Source organism: Pongo pygmaeus, chromosome 10 (genome assembly GCF_028885625.2).
Source record: "Pongo pygmaeus isolate AG05252 chromosome 10, NHGRI_mPonPyg2-v2.0_pri, whole genome shotgun sequence".
In the NCBI taxonomy this organism is placed as follows: Eukaryota; Metazoa; Chordata; class Mammalia; order Primates; family Hominidae; genus Pongo; species Pongo pygmaeus.
The window spans coordinates 69,818,506-69,841,033 of NC_072383.2; the positions used below are offsets into that span (position 1 = coordinate 69,818,506).

General features: G+C 34.9%; 1 protein-coding gene across 1 annotated transcript in view; it reads left to right on the plus strand.

The window, feature by feature from the left end:
* TBC1D15 (TBC1 domain family member 15) overlaps positions 1 to 22,528 on the plus strand; it is an 81,490-nt gene that overhangs the window by 37,786 nt on the left and 21,176 nt on the right. The window contains exons 4-10 of the mRNA XM_054442884.2: positions 2,893 to 3,031; positions 7,240 to 7,450; positions 15,369 to 15,471; positions 16,815 to 17,012; positions 18,067 to 18,195; positions 18,781 to 18,884; positions 19,958 to 20,052. Of these exons, the coding sequence (XP_054298859.2) occupies positions 2,893 to 3,031; positions 7,240 to 7,450; positions 15,369 to 15,471; positions 16,815 to 17,012; positions 18,067 to 18,195; positions 18,781 to 18,884; positions 19,958 to 20,052 (979 nt within the window). The remainder of the gene's footprint in view (positions 1 to 2,892; positions 3,032 to 7,239; positions 7,451 to 15,368; positions 15,472 to 16,814; positions 17,013 to 18,066; positions 18,196 to 18,780; positions 18,885 to 19,957; positions 20,053 to 22,528) is intronic.

A 22,528-nucleotide genomic window follows, 5' to 3' on the forward strand; every position in this document is an offset into this window, starting at 1 on the left:
TATTTATTTATTGGTCTGTACTATTTTCTAGGAAATTCACTTTTCTATTGCCTTTTTCATTTTTTGCTATAATTTCATTACTAAGACATCTTTCTTGTTCTGAGTGTCTTTGTGTCCCCTTTTAAAGGAATAGCATTAGCATTCTGTTCTTTGTGGTTGTAATATATTTTCTTATTACTGAGGAGTTTAAGGATAGCTTCTGAGTTGTTTTTCATCTCCCTATGTAGTCCATTTCCCTCAGTGATCTTTTGCCCCGCCCCCACCTCATTTCATTTGAACTCTGTTTTCTGTAGATAACCTGTCTTTGATGTTTGTTGCTTATGTAGTGTGGGGCTCATATTTAACAAATTTAAGAGCAGATGCACAACAGTGATTATATTCTCTGTAGGTATGGATAGGCCTGGTAATAGTGAGACTCTTCCTGGGGTGCATGGCTAAGCTGTTTCCTTGGAGAATCCCTAATGTCAAAATCCACGTCTTTTTGGGCTAGTAGATTTGAGAAGAATCTGCAGATTCCTGCCTGGAAAGGGTAAGCTTGGATGGCAGTATTCTGGCAAATGAGTGGAGAAAAAGGGCTGGGAGTCTTGCCAACTTCTTTGTATAGGTCGACTTTCAATTAATTCTCCTGATGTCAGTATATTATTCCTTTGCTCATTGTGCTTGATTTTTCCTAATTTAGAGATAAATGATGTTTTCCAAAACTCCAGCCTTTTGGACTTAGTTGTCCTGTCTTCAGGTTGACCTTTAATCCTTATTTCCCTGATTATTGGCATGACCTACCAATTTGAGCCTTTTTGTATGCAGAGTTGGTAGGGGGAAGTAGAAGTCAGAGAGAGAGGTGGGGAACGGAGTACTCTTGTAGATGCTTCTTAGCTTTCCTCACTACTGACAAGAGGGTTAATAGGGATGGTGGTGGTGAGGGTTTTTTTGTTGTTGTTGTTGTTTTTTTTTTTTTTGGAGAAGGAGTCTCTCTCTTTCATCCAGGCTGGAGTGCAGTGGTGCGATCTCGGCTTACTGCAATCTCCGCCTCCCGAGTTCAAGCGATTCTGGGATTCTGGTGCCCCAGCCTCCTAAGTAGCTGGGATTACAGGCACCTCCCACCACCCCCGGCTAATTTTTGTATTTTTAGTAGAGACGGGGTTTTGCCATGTTGTCCAGGCTTGTCTCAAACTCCTGACCTCAAGTGATCCACCTTCCTTGGCCTCCCAAAGTGCTGGGATTACAGGCATGGGCTACTGCACCCGGCCTGAGGGTTGATTTAAAAAAAACTCGTCAAACAAGAAATGACATTTGAGGAAGGAACTGGAAGAAAAAACAATCTATTTTATAATTTCATTTGTTCAGTTTCCCTACTGTTTTTCAGTCTGTTTCTATTTCTCACATCTTAATTTTTCTTGTGCCTTTATAGTTTCTTTTCATTCTTACTAATTTTCCTTTTCCATTTTAAAAAAGAATTATGCTATCGACACATGAATACAATCCTGTTGCAAAAGTTTAAGTAATAGAAAGTTGAAGCCCTGCTTGACTAGAGTTTTTTCCCTTACCTCTCTCTCTCTCTCTCTCTTTTTTTTTTCTGGAGACTCAGTTTCGTTCTTGTCACACAGGCTGGAGTGCAATGGCGCAATCTTGGCTCACTGCAACCTCTGACTCCTGGGTTCAAGCGATTCTCCTGCCTCAGCCTCTCGAGTAGCTGGGATTACAGGAATGTACCACCATGTCTGGCTAACTTTTTTGTATTTTTTGTAGAGACGGAGTTTTACCATGTTGGCCAGGCTGGTCTGAAACTCCTGACCTCAGGTGATCCACCTGCTTCGGTCTCCCAAAGTGTTGGGATTACAGGTGTGAGCCACCTCGCTCGGCCTCCCTTACCTGTCTCTGTTTAACGTATATCTTTCCAGACTTTTACCTGTACGCATTTTATTTTTATGTATGTATGTGTTTAGAAAGACCTAGTTTGTCCTCCTGTGTCAGTAGTAATGAGCACTGTCATCAGCAGTGTGAGATGGTCCATTTCCTCATGTTGTCTTCCATATTTGATATTATCTTTTTTAATTGAATGGGGCAAAAAATAGAAATCTGTCAACTTGCTTTTCATTGTTACTGAAGTTGGACATCTTTCTATGTTTATTACATTATATTTCTTCTTCTTTGACTTGCCTATTCATACCATTTGCCTGTTTTTCTGTTTTGATATTTGTCTATTTCTAAATAAATTGATAGGAGTTGTTTTGTAATCTGGATGTTTTCTTTTGTCATATATTTTAGAAAAATGTTCTAGTTGTGCTATCTTTAGCTTATATATGGTGTCTTTTGTTGTATAGAAATTAAATTTTTGATAAACCATATTGCATTTTAGGCTTCTGGTTTTATTATCTTTAAAAATGGAAAATTCTATAGAACTATACATGTGAATATGTTGCGTTTAGCTAATTTTGATTGCCTATAAGAAATTATACAACCATTGATGGCTTAAATAGCCACCATTGGGCTCTTTTCTTTAAATAACTAAAAGTTTGGAGGTTGGGAGCTTTTTGCAGTGGTTCTCTTGCTTTTTATTTTATTTTTAGGCAGCATGGTTACATTCAAAGCAGGAAAAAGGAAAAAAAGGATGAGACTTTTATTATGAAAGCAAAGCCATTTTCAGAGTTGACCTCTGCTTATATTTCATTGGCAATTCTGACTGCAGGGGAGTCTAGTCAAGCTTCTCTTGCTTTTTTTTTTTTTTTTTGGTAAAGATGATCAAGAGAGAAAAGGATAGGAAATGGTGCTCAGTTTTCCCACCAGTGATGTAGTCTGCAGCCTGCCTACAAACATTGAAGCTGAGATGATGTTATGGGTTGAAATTAAATTTGTTTTAGACTTTAAATATTTTATATGTTATAATTATTTTAGGACTCCAGTTCAGTTGTAGAATGGACTCAGGCCCCAAAAGAAAGAGGTCATCAAGGATCAGAACATCTGAACAGTTACGAAGCAGAATGGGACATGGTTAATACAGTTTCATTTAAAAGGAAACCACATACCAATGGAGGTATGAATTAAATCTTTTGAAATCTTAAACTGATTCGCTACAATATAATATACTAATAAACAAAAATGCAAAGAAGATTCTTGAATGCTCCTCAGTGAGAATGATGATTAATTTCTTTGGTTAATAGGTATAAATCTCATATTTTAGTTATATTCCCTTTTCATCTCTCTTTTTGTTTTATTGGTTGTGGCTTCAAAAAAGATTTTAAAATACTTGCTCTATTTTATAATTATTAATGGCAGAAAATAGAACCACTTTAAAACATTCCTTTGGCTGTCCTTCATGCACATTTTTCTTAATCTAGTAGAATGGTAATAATCATGTTATTTTATCCTAAAGTAACAGGGGGAGGTGGAGTATACTACTAAACCATACCATTCTAATTTCAGCATCTTGCTGGACTCTTCATGGCACATTGCAGTTTTCCCTTAATATGTGTTCAGTGACTATTCTCCTTTCTACATATATACAATCATGTGCCACATAACTGCATTTCAGTCACTGATCGCCTATATGTCAGTGGTCCCATAAGCCCATAAGATTATAATGGAGCTGAAAATTTCCTGTCACCTAGTGACATCATAGTCTTTGTACGGTCACAGCGCAGTGCATCACCTTTTCTACGTTTAGACGTGTTTAGATACACAAATACTTAGCATTGTGTTACAGTTGCCTGTAGTATTCAGTATAGTAATATTGCTATATAGGTTTGTAGCCCAGAATTTCGTAAAAGAAAGAAGCATTACATGGATGAGAAAAGCATAGTCTGACAATAAAGATCACTTTATTAGTGGTTCTCAGCCTTGGCTGCACATTGAAATCACCTGGGTAGATTTTTAAAAAATACTACCAAAAATCAGACTCTGGAGATATAGCCTGGGCATCTGTGCTTTTTAAAAGGTCTTCAGATGACTTTAATACGTGGTCAGAGTTGAGCACTTCTGTGTAGCTGTGTAGCTTAGCAAAAAATGACAGATGTAATCCTGCTTATGGCTTGACCACAGAGTGGACTTATAAAGTGTGAACAGACTTTATTTTGTAGTTATTAAAAGTTAAAGGCGGGGCGTGGTGGCTCACTTCTGTAATCCCAACACTTTGGGAGGCCAAGGCAGGCGGATCACGAGGTCAGGAGATCGAGACCACCATGGCCGAAATGGTGAAACCCTGTCTCTACTAAAACACAAAAAAATTAGCAGGGCGTGGTGGCGCATGCCTGTAAGTCCCAGCTACTGGGGAAGCTGAGGCAGGGGAATCGCTTGAACCTGGGAGGCAGAGGTTGCAGTGAGCCGAGATAGTGCCACTGCACTGCATCCTGGCAACACAGCAAGACTCCGTCTCAAAAAAAAAAAAAAGTTGAGGCATTTTCTAAGCCCGTGGGTTCATTTCTAAGCTTGAGGGTTTATTTTGAACCCTCAAGCTTAGAAATTCCAGAGGTTTTAAATGTATTTCATTATGAAACTTTCTTATTTTCTAAAAGTTTTTTTTTACCCCAAAGAAAAAGCCTTTGTTTTTCTTACCTTTTACCCTTCTCATTTTTAACTTTGTACTTTTTTCTTTCTTGTGTGAGGCACAAAGCCAATTTGCGACAAACCTTTAAAAAATTGACTATCAGACTTATTTAATTTTATATTTCTTAAGAGCATTTTGCTTTATATTTCATAAGAGTTTCTACTGCTACATCCTTTGTTGTTGTATACCAGACAGGTTAAATGTTTTGGAAATACTCTTTCCAAGAACATCAGACTGTCTCATGTTTGTTCCAGAGATCCATCCAAATAAAATTTGTCCTTGATATTAATTCTATTCAAGGCATATAGAGACTTACTGAACTGTTCTGCTCTTACAAGAAGAGTAGAGCTGTTTGTTCAGTTCTTCTGCTGTTGTATTTAGCATTCTCATGTTAGTGTGTTCGAGATAGTTTTTACATGTATTTGGTAACATAATAAATTCATTAGAACTAATTAATTTTCTTTACCTTTGCTTTGAGTAGAAAGATATTTTGAATTCACTCTTGATTCCCGTTTTCCTTTGTAACCATTTCTATTTCTGGCTAGCTATTTGTAGTGGACTACTTTGCAGTTTAGTTTTATGTTGACTTGATACTAGGTTGTTAATTCACTTATTCAACAGATCTTTCATCTTTGACTACTTACTGTATGCTAGCCACTCTTCTAGCACTGAGGATATCGCTGTGAACAAGATAAAGTTCCTGTTCTCATGAAGCTTTTATTCTAGTGGAGGGCTTAGAATATTTGTCAGGGCTTTAAATTTAAATATTTCTTCGTCAGAGCTTTAAATGTGGAAATGTGTGAGGCATTTTCTTTTGTATGCAATATATGTCTCTTCTGTTAATGAGGGAAAAATCTGTGTAAAACCTTTACTCTTGAATATGCACAAACTCCTGATAATTCATATAGCATACATATAGTATTTAATATAATTCGTATGATTTTCTTGCATTAATTTAGATAAAATACTCTGTGCAACAAAGAATTTAATTTAAAAAATTGTCTATATGTAGTGTTTTGGGTTTCTTTCTTTTTTTTTCATTGCTGTTTTTCTGTGAAATATTTTTGGTCTTTGCAGATAAGCCAGCAGTATGTATATGTTCTAGGTAGTCTAAGTACATTCACACTTAAATGATTCATGAATAAGTTGAAATTCTAGAACTGTTCTCACTTAGATATCAGCTTGAAGTGGTCTTATGAGCTCTAAAATATAAATACCAGTGAAACATTATGTAAAGTAGTCAAGTGGGCACATGGCACTTAATCTGGTATATCTTACATGTGAGTTCACTGTCCAAACTGGTGTGAAAGCTGCTGGTCATTGTTTATAGATAAGTTACTTTAGCTTCCTTCAAATGATACTAGTTTAAGAGTCCATGAAATAATGATGGCACATGGTTTCCTTGCAGATAGAGGTTTCTGTAAGCTGTAGATTTCTTTTTGTGAGTTCAAGAGATCTTATTGGAGATGATTGCAGATAGGAAGGTGATACATCCATGCAGGTCAACACTGATAATGTCTTCTGATCTAGTCTTGTAAGCAACTTCCTTCTAAGTAGTTTATCTTTGTGGGATTGGTAGTGTGGGACAGAATTAATAAAGGTCTTGAGTAGCAGGATAGTATGACACTTCTTAAGAAATAACATTTTAGGAAAGGTTTTTTAAAATTTCAGAGACACGACTTGCTTATGTTGGAGTTAAATTGTTAAAATGGTGTTTTAGATTAGAAGTGAATTATAAGTACTAGCATCATTAGTGAGAAGAAATAGTTTTTTCTCTTTCAGTTTTTTATTTAAATAGTTGACGTTTGAGTTGCTTATCAATTACGATAATGTTCACAAACCTGAATTTTTGCTTCTGTAAAGAGGCCACAAACTGAGAACATGCTGTATTTTACATAACTATAATTTGGTTTGAACTGAGGTCTTAATTTAGTAGACAGTTAATTTAGCAATTGAATGTATTCATTATTTTTGAAGCATTCACAACTTTTTATCTTTTCATCCTCAATTCCTTGCTGTACTTTGTTTTTCTGCAAATAAAATGTCTGTATATTCACTCCAGTGTTATTTTTTATATCAGTATGCTTACTTCACTACTAGGGTAGTGTCCTAAAAATAATTACAAAAGGAAATGAATAAAAGTTTTTGTTTTGTTTTTTGACTCTTCAAGAGAATTAAGCTATTATTTTGGGGGGAGTGGGACAGATAAACATTTACTGAGAATTTTTGGTATACTTGGCTTGTACTAGTTAGTTGAAAAGTATTATCTCCTAATTCTTATTAATAGAATTACAATGGAAGGTAAGTATAATTATCTCCATTTTACAAATGAAGTAACTGAGGCTCAGAGGAGTTCAATTATTTGTCCCAGGTCATTCAGTTAGTAAGATGGTGGTGCTGCAATATGAATCCAGTCCGCCTGCTTGCAAAGCCATGATCAGCTTTTTTGGGCAAAGCTTATATTTTACATAGGAATAACATTTAAAACATTTATATGTGGTAGGATAATTATTTTAAAAATCATTTTTTAAAAGAACATATAAGTAGCCATATCTAATACAGGTGGAAGCCATAATAATGTAAGTGCTATACTGATTCCCTGGGTTCAACTAATTTATGTTAGGCAGTCATGGAGAGCACTGTCAGTACCTTTTAAAAAGGTGAACAAAAATATTTTGCCGCACTTTCTTGTTTTTAAGATGCTCCAAGTCATAGAAATGGGAAAAGCAAATGGTCATTCCTGTTCAGTTTGACAGACCTGAAATCAATCAAGCAAAACAAAGAGGGTATGGGCTGGTCCTATTTGGTATTCTGTCTAAAGGATGACGTCGTTCTCCCTGCTCTACACTTTCATCAAGGAGATAGCAAACTACTGATTGAATCTCTTGAAAAATATGTGGTATTGTGTGAGTAAGTATCATATTATTTTCTACTTATTGAAACCGGATCATTGTATTAATCCCAAAGCAAACTATTTTTACTTGACCTTGGGCATCACTGACTTATTTGCATATGAGGACATGAACAGCTTTGTTTTTTCTGGGATATTGATTTCTTTGGAACAATGACTGAATAATATTGTGTTATTTTAGTAATTTGAATCTGAGACTTACCACCTAATTACTGTTACAAAGAAAAGAGTAGTTTAATATTTTTTATACATTTAAATGAATGATGATGCATTAGTAATTTATGGCCTATGTATTTACCTAATTTACCCTTTATTATGTATTTTCTATTAAATATACAATTTTACTTGTGATGTTGCAACTTTAAGTCAGGCAAGTCCTAAGTCCTTTATAAAGTTATTTCTCAGTTGGAAGACAGGGCCTTACCACTTTCCAAAAATCTTGTCTCTCATTTAGTTACCTGTGTGCATCTGTACACACACATGCTTCCTCACTGTTACTCTCAGCAAATATTTTTTGGGTATCTATTACATCCTAACACTGTGGTAGTTGCTTGATATTTAGTAGTGAATAAAACAGGGGTGTTCCTGGGTCTTAGAGAATTCTTAGTCTTGTGAAGGATGTCAACAAGTAAAATGGCAATTAAAACGGAAGGACTAAGATGAAAGAAGTGTAAGGCTGCTTTGGGAGTTCCTGGGAAGGAATGAGGGGCACTTAATTCAGACTGGGAGTAGGGATCAAGGAAGACTTCCTGGAGGAAGAAGCATCTAAGTAGAGACCTGAAAAATGAGTGACCGCTATAAGGAACGGGAAGGAGACATTTAGAGGGAAGGATGTTTTAGATGAAGGGAAGAGTACAAACATGATGTAATCACACAACAAATTAATTCAGTATTACAGGTCCGCAAAGTATGAGGAGGGGAGGGTAATACAGTTAAAGATGAGGCCAAAGAGCTTAGTAAAGTCCAAAGCACAAAGCATCTTTTAAGTCATGTTAGCAGGTTCTTCCAGTTATCCAGGTGAGATTAAAGTGGCCTGAACTGGGATAGTGACAGGAAAGATGGAAGTATTGGAGTATTTAGAATTAGATTTTGTGATGGATTGGATATATGGAGGTAAGAAGGGAGAAATTGAGGTTTTGGGCTTGGGGGAACTGCAGGGAATGATTGCTAACCTTCCTTCCTTCCTTTCCTTCCTTCTATGCAGTGGTGCGATCTTGGCTCACTGCAACCTCTGCCTCGTGGGTTCAGACAGTTCTCCCACCTTAGCCTCCTGAGCAGCTGGGATTACAGGCGTGCGCCACCACGCTTGGCTAATTTTTGTATTTTTTAGTAGAGACAGGGTTTCACCATATTGGCCAGGCTGCTCTCGAACCCCTGACCTCAGGTTATCTGCCTGCCTTGGCCTCCCGAAGTGCTAGGATTACAGGCATGAGCCACTGCGCCTGGCTGCTAACTTCAGTTATAATGTCCTCACTTTATAGTAGAATTTAACACCTTGCCTAAATTTAGATTACCTAAGGCTAGAAGTGATACAAAAACTGGAAAATTCTCGACTCTGTATTTTCTGGCATGAGATTCTCCCCTACTATGTTAATCACCTCTGGCTGGCAACAGGCAAGCTGTTCAGTGCCAGTAAGTATAAGAAAGTCAGACCTGCTTGGTGGTATGTGGATCTTGGATCTCGAAGTGAGAACCTGTGATAGGTTACCATTGAGAGGATGAGTAGATTTCAGGAGAGACAGTATCATGATTGGAATAGAAGGTTATGGTTATTGAGTAGCAGGCATTAAAGAGTTAGGAGTTTTAGCACCATAGTAAGCTCAGTATCGGTGTTGTGATGTAACTCACAAATGAGATCATTTGGTCTGAGACTGTTGATTAAAGCATAGTATCTAGGATGAGGGAGGTGGTAGCTCCTCTCTCCTTTTTACTGGTTATATTTTGGAGAAGTAGGCTTGAACTGCAAGTAGTAAACACTGCATTTTAAATGTGCTAGACTACCTATTCTGTATTGAAGAGATAACCAGTGTAAGGAGGGGGATCAAAATGGTCCTATGAAAAATATTTCATTGAAGGATGTGGTTTAACTTGAAGAAGAGAAATTTCAATGCAACATTAAATAAAATCCAAACTTCTTCACTGTCATCAACAAGGGCCTGCCCTATCTTAGCTCTGTTTATCTCTTAAAACTCATCTCATGCCATTGTCTTTTCCATTCTACTCATGCAGATTTCTTTCAGTTCCTAAAACCCCCTAAACTCTTTCTTGTCTTAAGGTCCTTTATGCATACTGTTTTTTCTACTTGGAATATTTTCCTCTCTTTCTGATCCCTGAGTTCTCCATTTAATGTCACTTCCTCAGAGGGGCTTATGCCCTCTTTCCCCATCTAATGTAGTTTTCCTATCTCTGCTCCTCGCTATCTAATTTTCTTGTTTGCTTCCTTCATGGCATCTAACAGCATACAATAATTTGGTCTATTCTTTTGTGTTTTACTCTAGAATGTATACTTCTGAAGGATAGGGATTGTATCTATCTTGTTTCCATATTCTTCCTAGTTCCTAGCTACAGTTTCTGGTACATAATAAATGTGCAATAAATATTAGTTGAATGAATAAATGGCATGATAATTATCAATTTGACAAATAATTTTTCAAAGGTTATTGTGAGAAACAGATTGGAGATTTGCTTTATGTGACTCCAAAAAGAAATTAGAAGACAGGTTTTAGCTCAGGAGGTAGAGTTTTCTATCCTGGATGGGTTCAAGGATAGTCTTGATAACCACTTAAGCAGTTAATAGGGGTATATATATCTTGAATGTGTGTTGTTCGTGTTTTCATGAGAGTAGCGAGTGAAAGCTTGTTTCCTTTTCTAAATTTGTAAACAAATGAGAAGTATGAGAATCAGAGATGGGGATGGGCACACTGGCCTATGCCTGTAATCCCAGCACTTTCGGGAGGCTGAGGTGGGCGGATCACTTGAGGTCAGGAGTTCGAGACCAGCCTCGCCAACATGGTGAAACCCCGTCTCTACTACAGATACAAAAAAGCCAGCTGTAATCCTAGCTACTCGAGAGGCTGAGGCAGGAATATTGCTTGAACCTGGGAGGCAGAGGTTGCAGTCAGCTGAGATCGTGTCATTGCACTCCAACCTAGGCGACAGAGCGAGACTTTGCCTAAAAAAAAAAAAGAATCAGAGATGGTGATGAAAATACTGTTATTAGAGGGGTTTAGACGTATGACATTATAATAATTCACCCCAGATTAGTTTGAACTAAACTGGTTGTTGTTACTTCTTGATACCTACAGGCTTTCCTAATGAGGACAGGCCACTGAGGATGTGAATGAGAGCAGAATGAAAGCACCTTCTCTGTTGATAGGCAGATCTAAGAGAGAGGGAAAGAGAGAGCTTGGAAGGAATTATGCCAAGCATGCACCCTACTCTTTCTCAATCTCAGCACTAAAGTCCCTGGGAAGGAGAGTTTCTTTAGAAGTGCTTATTTCCTTTTGGAAATGTGAAGCCATGGAATGGTGTTCCTTATACATGTTTTTTTTTTTTCATTTAATTCAAGTATTTTTTTGAATGCCTACTGTGTCTTAGATGCAGTAGTGCTATTTTCTGGAAAGAAAGCAGTAATCAAAAAAGACATGGCCCCTGCCTTAAGTTGCAATATAATAAGTGCCGTGAATAAGACATATGGCAATATCAAAATATATTAGGATAATATGTAAGTTTTCCACGTGTGGGAGTGATTGAAACTCTGAGAGAGAATGAAATCAACTAAGGGGAGCATAGAGTTGGAGGAGATGTGAGCCTAAGTGATTAATTGCACCCTTTAATGATCTGGTAAAAGAGAAAAAGCTTTGTACACTTTGTTCTCTTCTCATTAGGCTTAATCATTAAGTTTTTAGTGAACCAGGATGTGGCTGCTCTTCTTGGGGAAAGAGATAGTGTCTAAAGTGACGACTTCAAAAGCTGTTCTTCTAATATCAGCCACTGCTTTGTGTATTCTCCTGTGACACTGGGAGGGCAATTTACGTTTTGACCCATGAATGGTCTGAAATGTGTAAAAACAGTGCATCAAATATTTTATCTCCAAGGCCCCTCCATACCCTAGGCTGAAAATAAGTGCTCCCTCCCTATTATCCTTCCTGTCACAAATTATGCCCAATTATATTATGCCATGTAGCTCACCATAGATTTTATAGACTCCAAGTAGTAGAATAAAGCTATTCCAAGTAGTAGAATAAAGCTATTCCAAGTAAATATTCACCAGTATTTAAAAAGTCCCAAATTTATATAAGCCATCCCCCACTGTCAGATTCTTTTTTGTTTTAACTTTTATTTTAGGTTCAGGGATATATGTGCAGGTTTGTTAAGTAGGTAAACTGCATGTCACGGGGTTTTGGTGTACAAATAATTCTGTCACACAGGTAATAAGTATAGTATCTGATAGGTAGTTTTTCTGATCCTCTCCCTCCTCCCACTTTCCACCCTCAAGTAGGCTCTGGTGTCTGTTGTTCCTCTCTTTGTGTCCATGTGTTGTTTAGCTCCCGCTTATAGATGAGAACATGTAGTATTTGACTTTCTGTTCCTGCATTAGTTTGCTTTAGGAAAATAGCCTCCAGCTCCATCCATGTTGCTGCCAGGGACATGGTCTCATTCTTTTTATGGCTGCGTAGTATTCCATGGTGTATATATACCACATTGTCTTTATCCAGCCTACCATTGATGGGCATTTAGGTTTATTTGATGCCTTTGCTATTGTGAATTACAAAATTCTTAAGGAGAAATTTAAAGGCTCTTGTTCTTGTTAAGATTCAAATAAGTGGAATTCCCAAATTTTTAAGTTAAAGTTCAAATAAATGAAAATTTCTAAATATTATACCCAATTTTTATTCTACTAGGTGTCAGCACCGGGGGGGTCTCATTTCCTGTCCCTGGAGCCGTTATCCTAAGTAAAACGATGTTTCCAGAGTCTTATTTCTATGGTCAAAGATTGTTTTAGAGACCACAAAGAAGGGTAGTCAAGGATATCTTGGTTTCAGCCTCGTTGGGATGCCAGTGGTCACCCCTCCTGTCTTCTTTTGAGTTCAAAACCAAGAGAATTAGACCAGATAACTTTTTTTAAATTTTTGATTAAGCTAAATTGAGGAATGTGGCTTGCATTTGTGGCCCGGTTGTCTTCCCAATCCACTTCCTAGTGAATTAAGTTTGTCTTCATAAAGAGCTGACCTTCCTTTTACAGGAGCAGGGCCTTACCATACGGATGAGCAGAGATTGCCAGTAATCTAGGAATGGGCAACCTAGATGGCTCACAAGCGCCAGGAAGAGGTTCTGCTAGGCTAGTCATGTGTAGTTCCTTCTTTCAGTCTCAACAACCCGATCTAGTCAGTGCAACATAGGCCATCTTCTTGACGCTTAGTATTTTTCAGATAGTTTTCTTATTTACCAGGAAAACTAATTGTCATATTTGTTCATGTTTGTAAGTGTTCTTTGATTTATCATCATTTAAAATGTGATATTCACTTGGATAAAAGAATGAGCTACAAATATGTTTTTCTTACCTTTCTGAAACCAAGTTGGTTGCCAAGATATGAATGAGACCTGTTGATTCCATTAAGTTATTTTGTATATTGGGCCATTTTTACATTGATATGCAAATATCCAAGCAGTAAAATATTCCCTTAAAAAGTCAAATTTGTTGTATCATCAAACAGCACCAACCATTTAAAAGATTAGGTTCTAGATGTAAAATTTTGTTATTGTACCTTTCTATCTTTTATTCTCAGTTTTGATTGATAATCTCTGCAATGCTGTTTATTTCTTTAGCCTTACATATTGGTCATTCTCAATAGAAATATAAAATAGTTACTGCTACATTTGGGTATACAAGCATTGTTCGGTTTATAATTTCTGAGTTTATTATGAGGTCTTTGGGAGAGGCTCACACCAAAGCCTGGGATATACTTCAGAATTTTCAGGAGATATGCTTCTATAGTTGTGATACTAGACTATAGTTTTCTTCAAATTGTTTAGCAGGCTGTAATAGAATTGCTGGGTTAGCATCATTAAAAGTTCATCTTAGTGCTGCAATGAGTTTGAAAGTCTTGAATAATGTTAGCATGAGAGATCAACTTCCCAGAATATATATTTATAGATTAAATCAGTGTGGTGACCCAGCAGGTGGAAACATTCTGGTAATATTTTGGAATACCAGTCTTCCTTATGGTGAGCTCTGCAATTACCTAGCAGTATAACAGTATACTACTTGTCCCTTGACTGATGTACTTTCTAAGTGTTTTGTTGATTTCCTTTGGGGCAGTCAGGTCGTTAATTTCTTCATAACTTCCCTCCTTCTTAGCGCTTCCTCCACCCGCCATCACACAGCAATAGTTATGAGAAAAGAAAAGAAGGAATTTCTTTTTAAAAAATATTTGTGGTTGCTTGTTGGTAAGGCAGTCATTTCATCTTCTGATCTCCAGTTTAGTGGCCACTGTTTTAGATATGGAGCCATGGAGTTATCTGAGCCCAGATAGCTGAAAGTTGCCTATTTGTTCCTCTTTTATATGTATAGGCAGTGGTTTGACTTTCATGAGCATTTTTTATTTGGGTTTTAAAGAAATAATTTGACTTAATTTATTGGTAGAAACAAAACGATGGCAGTGCCAGCAGCACTGTGCTAGGAATAAAATTTTGTTTCTTTATTAGCTACTTTTCTTTTCTGATGCTACATTTCAAAGTCCATCATTTAAAAAATGCCTTATGAGAGAATCGGTAAGTCTGCCTGTTAATTATGACCCCTCAAAATATTCAGAAAAGTAAATGTTTTAAAATGTATGTTTTTTTCCCTCCTATATCAAATGACTCAACCTCAGCCCCTTTTGAAAAGCCAAGGGGCTTGTTAGCTACTATTGTATATGCAGATCGAGTGCTGTTTCTGACTATGTAAGAATATAAGATCCTGTTTTGGATTTCATATCCACTCTAGCATTACTGTTACATCCTGTTATGTTAGAATTGAGAAGAGATAACTGTTATTAAAGATCTTATCTCAAACATTTATAATAAACAGGAGGTGTATAGCAGCAAAGTAACACATTTAATTTTTATTTTAAACATAGAAAAGTTGTAGATTTATTACAACTGACTGTGTCATAAAACTCACTAAATAGAAAAAAGACTGGATAATTTGTCAGATGACTAGAAATTAGATGTCTGTTTTGAAAACATTTTGTTAAATTCTGTCATTACTAAGAAATGTGAAGAGACTTGCTTCTAGAGTTTAATAATTAAGAACTAAAAACATAGTATTACCCAACCATACATAATAATCTTGTTAAAATATGTTCATATGTGTGTGTTTGTAATTATGGTTAGCATGATTAATGATCTTTATCAAATAACTAATATAGCTTACATTTTTAACATCTTATATTGCAGTATTACTAAGCTGTGAATGAAGGTGGAAATCATTTCAAAATAGGACATATTTTCTGTATGTAAATATTACATACTGATGACTCCTAATGTCTGTTTTGGCTGCTTTCTTTAATTTTTATGATAATAAAGCCAGATATCTTGTAATGGTTTTCTACTATAATTCTAGAGAAGAATTTAGGTTCATTCCAGTTTAATCCTTTTGGCTTTACCTGGAATAAAAATACACTTTATATTTGTTTTATTTATGTTATATACAGTGTATTTAGTATTTGTTAATTTTGTATTTTATGTTTCATGTAGTTTTGAAGCTCCTTTAAAATAGTTACTAAATATTTGCTAATGTATTAATGGAAAACTGTTAAAATGTTTTGGGTTTTTTTTTTTCTTTTTGGTGAGGAACATTTGTGTTAGTAATTGTTCATGTAGTAATTGATACAGTGTATTAGTATTTTCTACAAATCCTCTTTTTTATTATAGATCTCCACAGGATAAAAGAACACTTCTTGTGAATTGTCAGAATAAGAGTCTTTCACAGTCTTTTGAAAATCTTCTTGATGAGCCAGCATATGGTTTAATACAAGTATGTTTCTTAAATCTATCCTGTATTATTCTGACTGCATTATTTTATATACCCCGTACTTCTCATCTTCTCAGAAAGTATGCAAAATGAGACAGGTACATATATATACATATGTGTGTGTGTGTGTAATCTTTTTGGAACTATTCTCTAATTTTACAGAAACAATAAGTTTTCATGTTATTTGCAAGACTCAGAGGCTTCCTTGGTTCTTAGTTACTCATAAGGCAATTTCTCCGTTTATTATAATACTAAAATTAGACATCAGTAGATTTGTATCGTAACTTTTATTGATTAGGCCAGGGATCACAGAGTAGGCCAGTTTGAATTCATTAATGATCAGTTTAGGCAAAAATCTGGTTTGATTTTAAGTAGGTTGTTTTGACGTCATGACAATCTTATTCCTCTAAGAATATTTGAGTACTGTTCTTGCATTTAGCTAAAAATGTGTACTTAATAATAGGCAGAAGTAAATTTAATTATCACTCAGATGACTGTGTAATGAGATGGTTTATTCATTTGTTTATTCACTTATTCATTTAACAAATATGTGAGTGCTTGCTATGTCCCAGCTATTCTTTTCCTGGTTTTGAAGATGTAAAAATTAATAAGATATAGAGGGAACTTTTTAGGAAAGAGGATGAGAGAGAGAACTAAACACTGTTTAAAATGGAAAATAAAAGGATAATTTTACTTATTGTGAAAAGAATTATTTAATAAATAACTATTTTTCTTAAATATGAATGAGCAAATAGTTTGGGCTTCAGAAGTTACCCTAGCACTTAACAGTTGAAAAACGTTTTGCTGTTTTCCAGGGTAGCACTGTCCCAGAATAAATTATTCTTGTTGGCATGATTTACTATTCATATAATTAGATTAAAATGTCACCTAATATTTAAATATGAGTTTTTAAATTTAGCCATCAAATATTTTGTGTCAGAATAGCATGGTAGTACACACTTCAAGAAATATTTTTTTTGTATGAAGGCAGGACTGCTAGACAGAAGAAAGCTGTTGTGGGCCATTCACCACTGGAAAGTAAGCACTGCGTATGTTTTCTGATGTATGCAGATTGAGTGAAGCCTGCAAATCATTTGTTTATCTGCAATTCAATCAGTAGCATTAACTTGTCATTTATTACGCTCTTGTAACCAAATGAAATGATTGGCTTAGAAAATTTAAATTTTTCTTCCAAGAAAGAAAATACAAATTTAAGATAATCTTAGAACACTGTTTTAGTCCTGATTTCTTTTCTTTTAAAAAGCTTTGCTTTTTTGCCCATGATGGAGTATTCGTTTTTCTTTATTTGAATTAATAATGCTAATATTTTTCTTCCTACTGCATAGAAAATTAAAAAGGACCCTTATACGGCAACTATGATAGGATTTTCCAAAGTCACGAACTACATTTTTGACAGTTTGAGAGGCAGCGATCCCTCTACACATCAACGACCACCTTCAGAAATGGCAGATTTTCTTAGTGATGCTATTCCAGGTCTAAAGATAAATCAACAAGAAGAACCAGGATTTGAAGTCATCACAAGAGTGAGTAAAGATTAGTATTAATATAGCTCTTATATTTTAACAGGAGAACATGTACTATAGAAATAGAAACTTAATTTTGGTGATATCTGCTTCTTTCCATAATCTGTTCTTACAACTTTTTGCTAGTATATCTGACAATGAGTGCTTGTCCTGCCACTGAGTTCTTCATTTGTTCTCTATCTTATACTCTTTCTTGATTAATGTTGGATCTCTCTTCTTTGATTACCTTTTGATAATGAAGTTTGTTTCATTGAGTGCATAGCAGAGTGAAGAGCGAACCTTTCCTGTTACCTCTTAGTTCTGTTCCTTACTTGCATGTTTTCTCATAGGCATCAGAGACAGCTAGTCAGGATACTACTTTTAGGGCTTTTATTCTCATGTAATACTTCCTTTTTTAAGTAAGATGGGTTTTGGCCTGAATTGTGGTAGATCTTTATATGTGCTCAGTAAGACTTAAATTTGCTACAACTCTAGGCTTGTACATAGTTAGAAAACTATAAATATCTAAATTTTAGTGCTTAATTAAAGGGTTTATCTTGGTATTTTAAAATTACCAACATCTGTTAATTGAATAAAACGCTATAGAAAATGCCAAGTGAAGCTAGTGGGTTATGAATCAATTCTGAGAAATACAGACTTTGGAAGAAAAGCTAATTTTAGAATATGATTAATGGAATAATTATATATTCTCTCTTTTTAAGTAATACAGCATATCATTTGGTTTGAAGGTTTCTTACAGAATTTACATGTTGAATGTTCTATACTTACGTAATTGAACCCAAAATAGTAAAGAACTTTCTTTTAATAACAAATATTTTTAGTCTGTGGGGTTTCCTGTTTCTGAATTTATAACCCAGTTTGTTGTGTGTTTAGTAGAAGGGAAATACATGTAATGCTAACTATTATAGTTAAAGTAAACATGGGAAAATAAAGAACGATCTTAAAAGTATTAGAAGTCATGTCTGAAAAACAGTGTTTTAAATTTAATTTCTATGTGCCTTTATTTCATTTCACTGGTTAAATATGTACTTGTTACTGCTTATCTTATTTTTAGATTGATTTGGGGGAACGGCCTGTTGTTCAAAGGAAAGAACCGGTGTCACTGGAAGAGTGGACTAAGAACATTGATTCTGAAGGAAGAATTTTAAACGTAGATAATATGAAGCAGATGATATTTAGAGGGGTAATTTAAACACTCTAATATGGCTTGTCTTATAAACTTCTAGTATTTAGGGGTTTTGTTGTTATCGTTACTGTTTTGGTGTGTTTTTTTCTTGTTGTTTTTTTTTTTTGGTGGGGGAAGTAGGGAGGAATGAACTCTGTTATTTCTTTGATGAATGATGCCTTAAAATTCCTGGATTGAGTGGGACAGAGTGAGGCGCTTATGATGTTCCTGGGGGTTGGGTAGAGGGATAGCCTTAACTCTGGGGGAAGAATTCTTCCATACTTAAAGTTCTGTGGGTTTTGTGAAGGAGGCCTGCATTCCAGTGGCATTTGCCTTATTCTGTAAGATTGGGCTTAGACTCACCAGTCATACTGTCTGTCTGCTGTAGTCTACTGTATTCTGTGCACTGTTTAAACTTTCTGGCAACTGCTTACATCTTTTGGATCTAGAAGTAAAAAACAAGATGGTATTCACTGAATTGAACTATTTACATATATAAAACTACCTCTTAAAGATTAGTTTTCCTTTTTATATGCAAGTTTCATGAACTTACAGTATTACATTCTTTTTCATTTATGTATTTAATATGCATGCTTTCTTCAGGGACTTAGTCATGCATTGAGAAAGCAAGCATGGAAATTTCTTCTGGGTTATTTTCCCTGGGACAGTACCAAGGAGGAAAGAACCCAATTACAAAAGCAAAAAACGTAAGTAATGGTCTTTGTACATTTATCAAAGAGATTCAAGTAACCCACTCATACAAATTAGTATAGGGTTTCTAGATGAGGATTTGCAATAGACTGGGGAATGGAAAAACAGCTTCATTTTTATTGTTTTAACTTAAAAATTATGAGCATTCTAATTATTTTAAATCAGAAACACTTATTAGAAGCACCTCGTTGCATTTATTTTTGTGAATATGTAAAAAGAAGATAAACATATTCCCTTATATAAGCCTTGTACAAGCCTTTTGCATACTTGAAAGATAACTCTGTAGACGTACACTTAAAAACATCTCTCATTCATCTTGATTCATTTTTATAATTCATTATGAAACTATAAAATTGGCTTATAAGAAATAATATATTTCCTATTTAGAGTAATTACCTTTAAGTTACTTTTCTGATACTCTTATAATGGATCCTTCGTTCTTTTTGGAAGAGTGTTTCTATTTTAAGTTATTCCTCAGACTTGAAAGGAAACACAGACCAACTTTCCAGGTACAACTTCTTGTTCTCAGTTGTCAGTCTAGCTTTTGATTTAAAGCTATTTTCAGTCATTATGTGCATATTTAAGTTATCTGACAGTCTTCTCTTTTCAGCATGTTTACCAGTTCTTCTAAGACATTTTTACATTAACTAGTTTCTGCAATAAACTGCTTGGAAATGGAACTATAATGTCACATTTAAAAAAAAAAAAAGTCACTTAGATTTGTATTTACAATTATTTGGAAACTTTAGTGGTTAAAATATTTCATGACTAGAATACTTTTAGAGACGATTTTAAGGATGAGATAAATGTTTTTGTAAAAGAATACCTAAAATTATTCTAGTAGTTGAACAAAGTTTATCACATGAACTTTGTGATATGTATCAGTTATTTTTTCTTTTGTTTTCACTTATTTGTCATAACTTTAAACGTTTTGCTATTGTTTTTATAAACTTACATTCCACTAGCATCATAAATGCTTTGATATACTGTTTATAGAAAAACCCAATTAAACAGTGTTAAAAATAAAGTTTTCAAATAGCTTTCTTTGGTGTCAAATTGTTTTCTATAGTGATGAATACTTCAGAATGAAACTGCAATGGAAATCTGTCAGCCAGGAACAAGAGAAAAGAAATTCGAGGTTAAGAGATTATAGAAGTCTTATCGGTAATTTTTTCTTAACAACTTTGGAAATGCAAGAGGGGATTACATTGAAATCTTGATAAGAGTAAAGAAGTGAAGATACATGCTAACAGCACTAGGGCTCAAAAGAAAAATCAGAATAGGAAAGTACATTGCAGTGTGTGTTTAATGTTCTTTGTTGTTACTCTTCCAATAGACATATTAATTCAGTAAGTTTATTTATAAGTGTTGATATATTTAATTTTCAGTTCCAAAGTATGAATTTCTAAAAAAGATTGTTTACCTGTATTTGCTTGTTGAATTAATTTCATTTTTAAAAAACTTTATTTTTTTTATTATGAAAGTCTGTTTATTGTAGAAAAATTAACTGTAGATGAGCAAAAAGAGGTAAATAGAAATTATTTTTGTTTCTGTCACCCAGAGATAATTATGGTTAATAGGTATTGATTTATATCCCTTCAGAACTTCTTTAAATATACATGTATTTCATTTTTAAAATTAAATAAATGACTCCAGATATAGAATTTAGTATTTGAAAATAGAATGTTTACCTGGGGATAACTATTCTCTAAAACACAGAGATGCTTAATAGAATTTTATCATAAAAGCATTAGTTGCATTTCATAATCTCCATTTATAAATGAGAAACTGAAGCATGGAGAACATAAATGACTTGTCCAAGGTCACATGGTTTAAATAAGTGCAGAGGCCAGTTTAATGTTCTTATTACACTGTCTCTGTAATTTTAGGATAGCATTGGATAGTACTGGAACTTAGTTTTGAAATTCCTATGTTGTATCTGGATTTGTATATCTGTGGTTTTGTAAAGAATGATAGAGGGATTTGTTGCTGCTGTTAACACCCTCCCATGAAAGAAATAATTTTTTAAATTATGTTTAGAAAGCCCAACATAACAGGCTGATTTGGTACCATTTGTGGACATAGAAACAAGATCTTTTTGGCAGTGATACTTTTGATCCAAAAAGAATTTATTTTTCTGAAATGTAAATTATACCAGAATAAACTTTGTCCTTTCTCTGATTAAGGCAAAAGGTTGGGAGTCCTGAGTTTTGGAGTTATCTAAAGTTTCTAACTGAAGCTTCTTGCTATTTTCAGTTTCAGTAGGAAAAACAATAAGGGATTCTGGTGTTTTACTCCTGCTTGAGCATAAAATATTTGAACTGGAAGGGAAGTTAGAGGTCAACTAAACCTGTATTTTAAGCCTCTTCTTTCTGCATGCCATATCCTCTTCCCTTTATATCAAGCATCAGTGTTGATGTCTCTGATATTCTCAACCTTTCATGTCCTTTTCTCATCCTTTCCAGGAGACTGGTAGGCAAATTTAGATATTTAAAATCCCCATAATGTAATTTGAATTGAGACATACTGTAGCCTACTTTGTTCATTTTTAGCAGATAAAATTGAAGCCCAGAAAGGTTAGTCAGTTGTCTTAAGCCATCTATCTCATTAGTTTTATAGCTCAGACTCATTCATACTCAGATCTAATTTTAAGTGGCCTTTCAGCTATACCATACTTTCTGCCAGTAGAAGTGTATAAAATAAGTTAGTTTTAAAGCATTCTTTTTCTATAATGCTTTCTCCCAAATGTATTTTGAGAATGCTCATCAAAAACTTTTTGGGTGGTATAAATTTACTTTTATTAAAAACAAAACTATGCAGTAAGCTTTAGGTCTTGCATACATGCCAGTAAGTTGGATTTTACTTTAAGTATGATGAGAATCTATTGGAGCATTTTAAGGAAGAGTATTTTATTTATATTTTAAAATCATTTTTACTGCTTTGTGGAAATTCAATCAAAGTAAGAGTAGGAATAGGGAGACCAGTTAGTGGAAAGTAGACGTTCAGACAAGAAATGGTAGTAGAGGAGGTAAAAAGAAGTAGGTGAGCCCGGCCATGGTGGCTCACACCTGTAATCCCAGTATTTGGGAGGCTGAGGTGGGAGGATCACTTGAGCCTATGGGGTTGAGGCCACAGCGAGCTGTGATTGTGCCACTACACTCCAGCCTGGGTGACAGAGCGAGACCCCTTCTCAAAAAAAAAAAAAAAAAAACAAAGTAGGTGGATTCAAGTTATATCTTAGTGATAGAGTTGATAAGACTTTCTGATATATTAACTATGGGGTCTGAAGGGGAAAGAGAAATAAAAAATAGGACTCAGTTTCTGACTAGAGAACGGGCAGTTAGTGATACCCCTTATGGAGATGAGAAATGGGGTATGGTGAAATTGAATTAAGTGTTAAGGTATATATACCTTAAGGTGAAACATACAAATGGAATGTCAAATAGGTAGTTGAATAGTCTGGACTAGTCTGGCAGGAGATAGAAGTTTGGGTATTATCAGTATAAATATCCATGGAAACAGATGTGCCACCTAGTGGAAAAAGAGACAGTTAAGAAGGCTTAGGAATCCCAGTTTTTAAAGCAGTGGTTTCTAACTTTGGCAACACATTAACCCATTTATGCCTAGTGTTCCATTATTG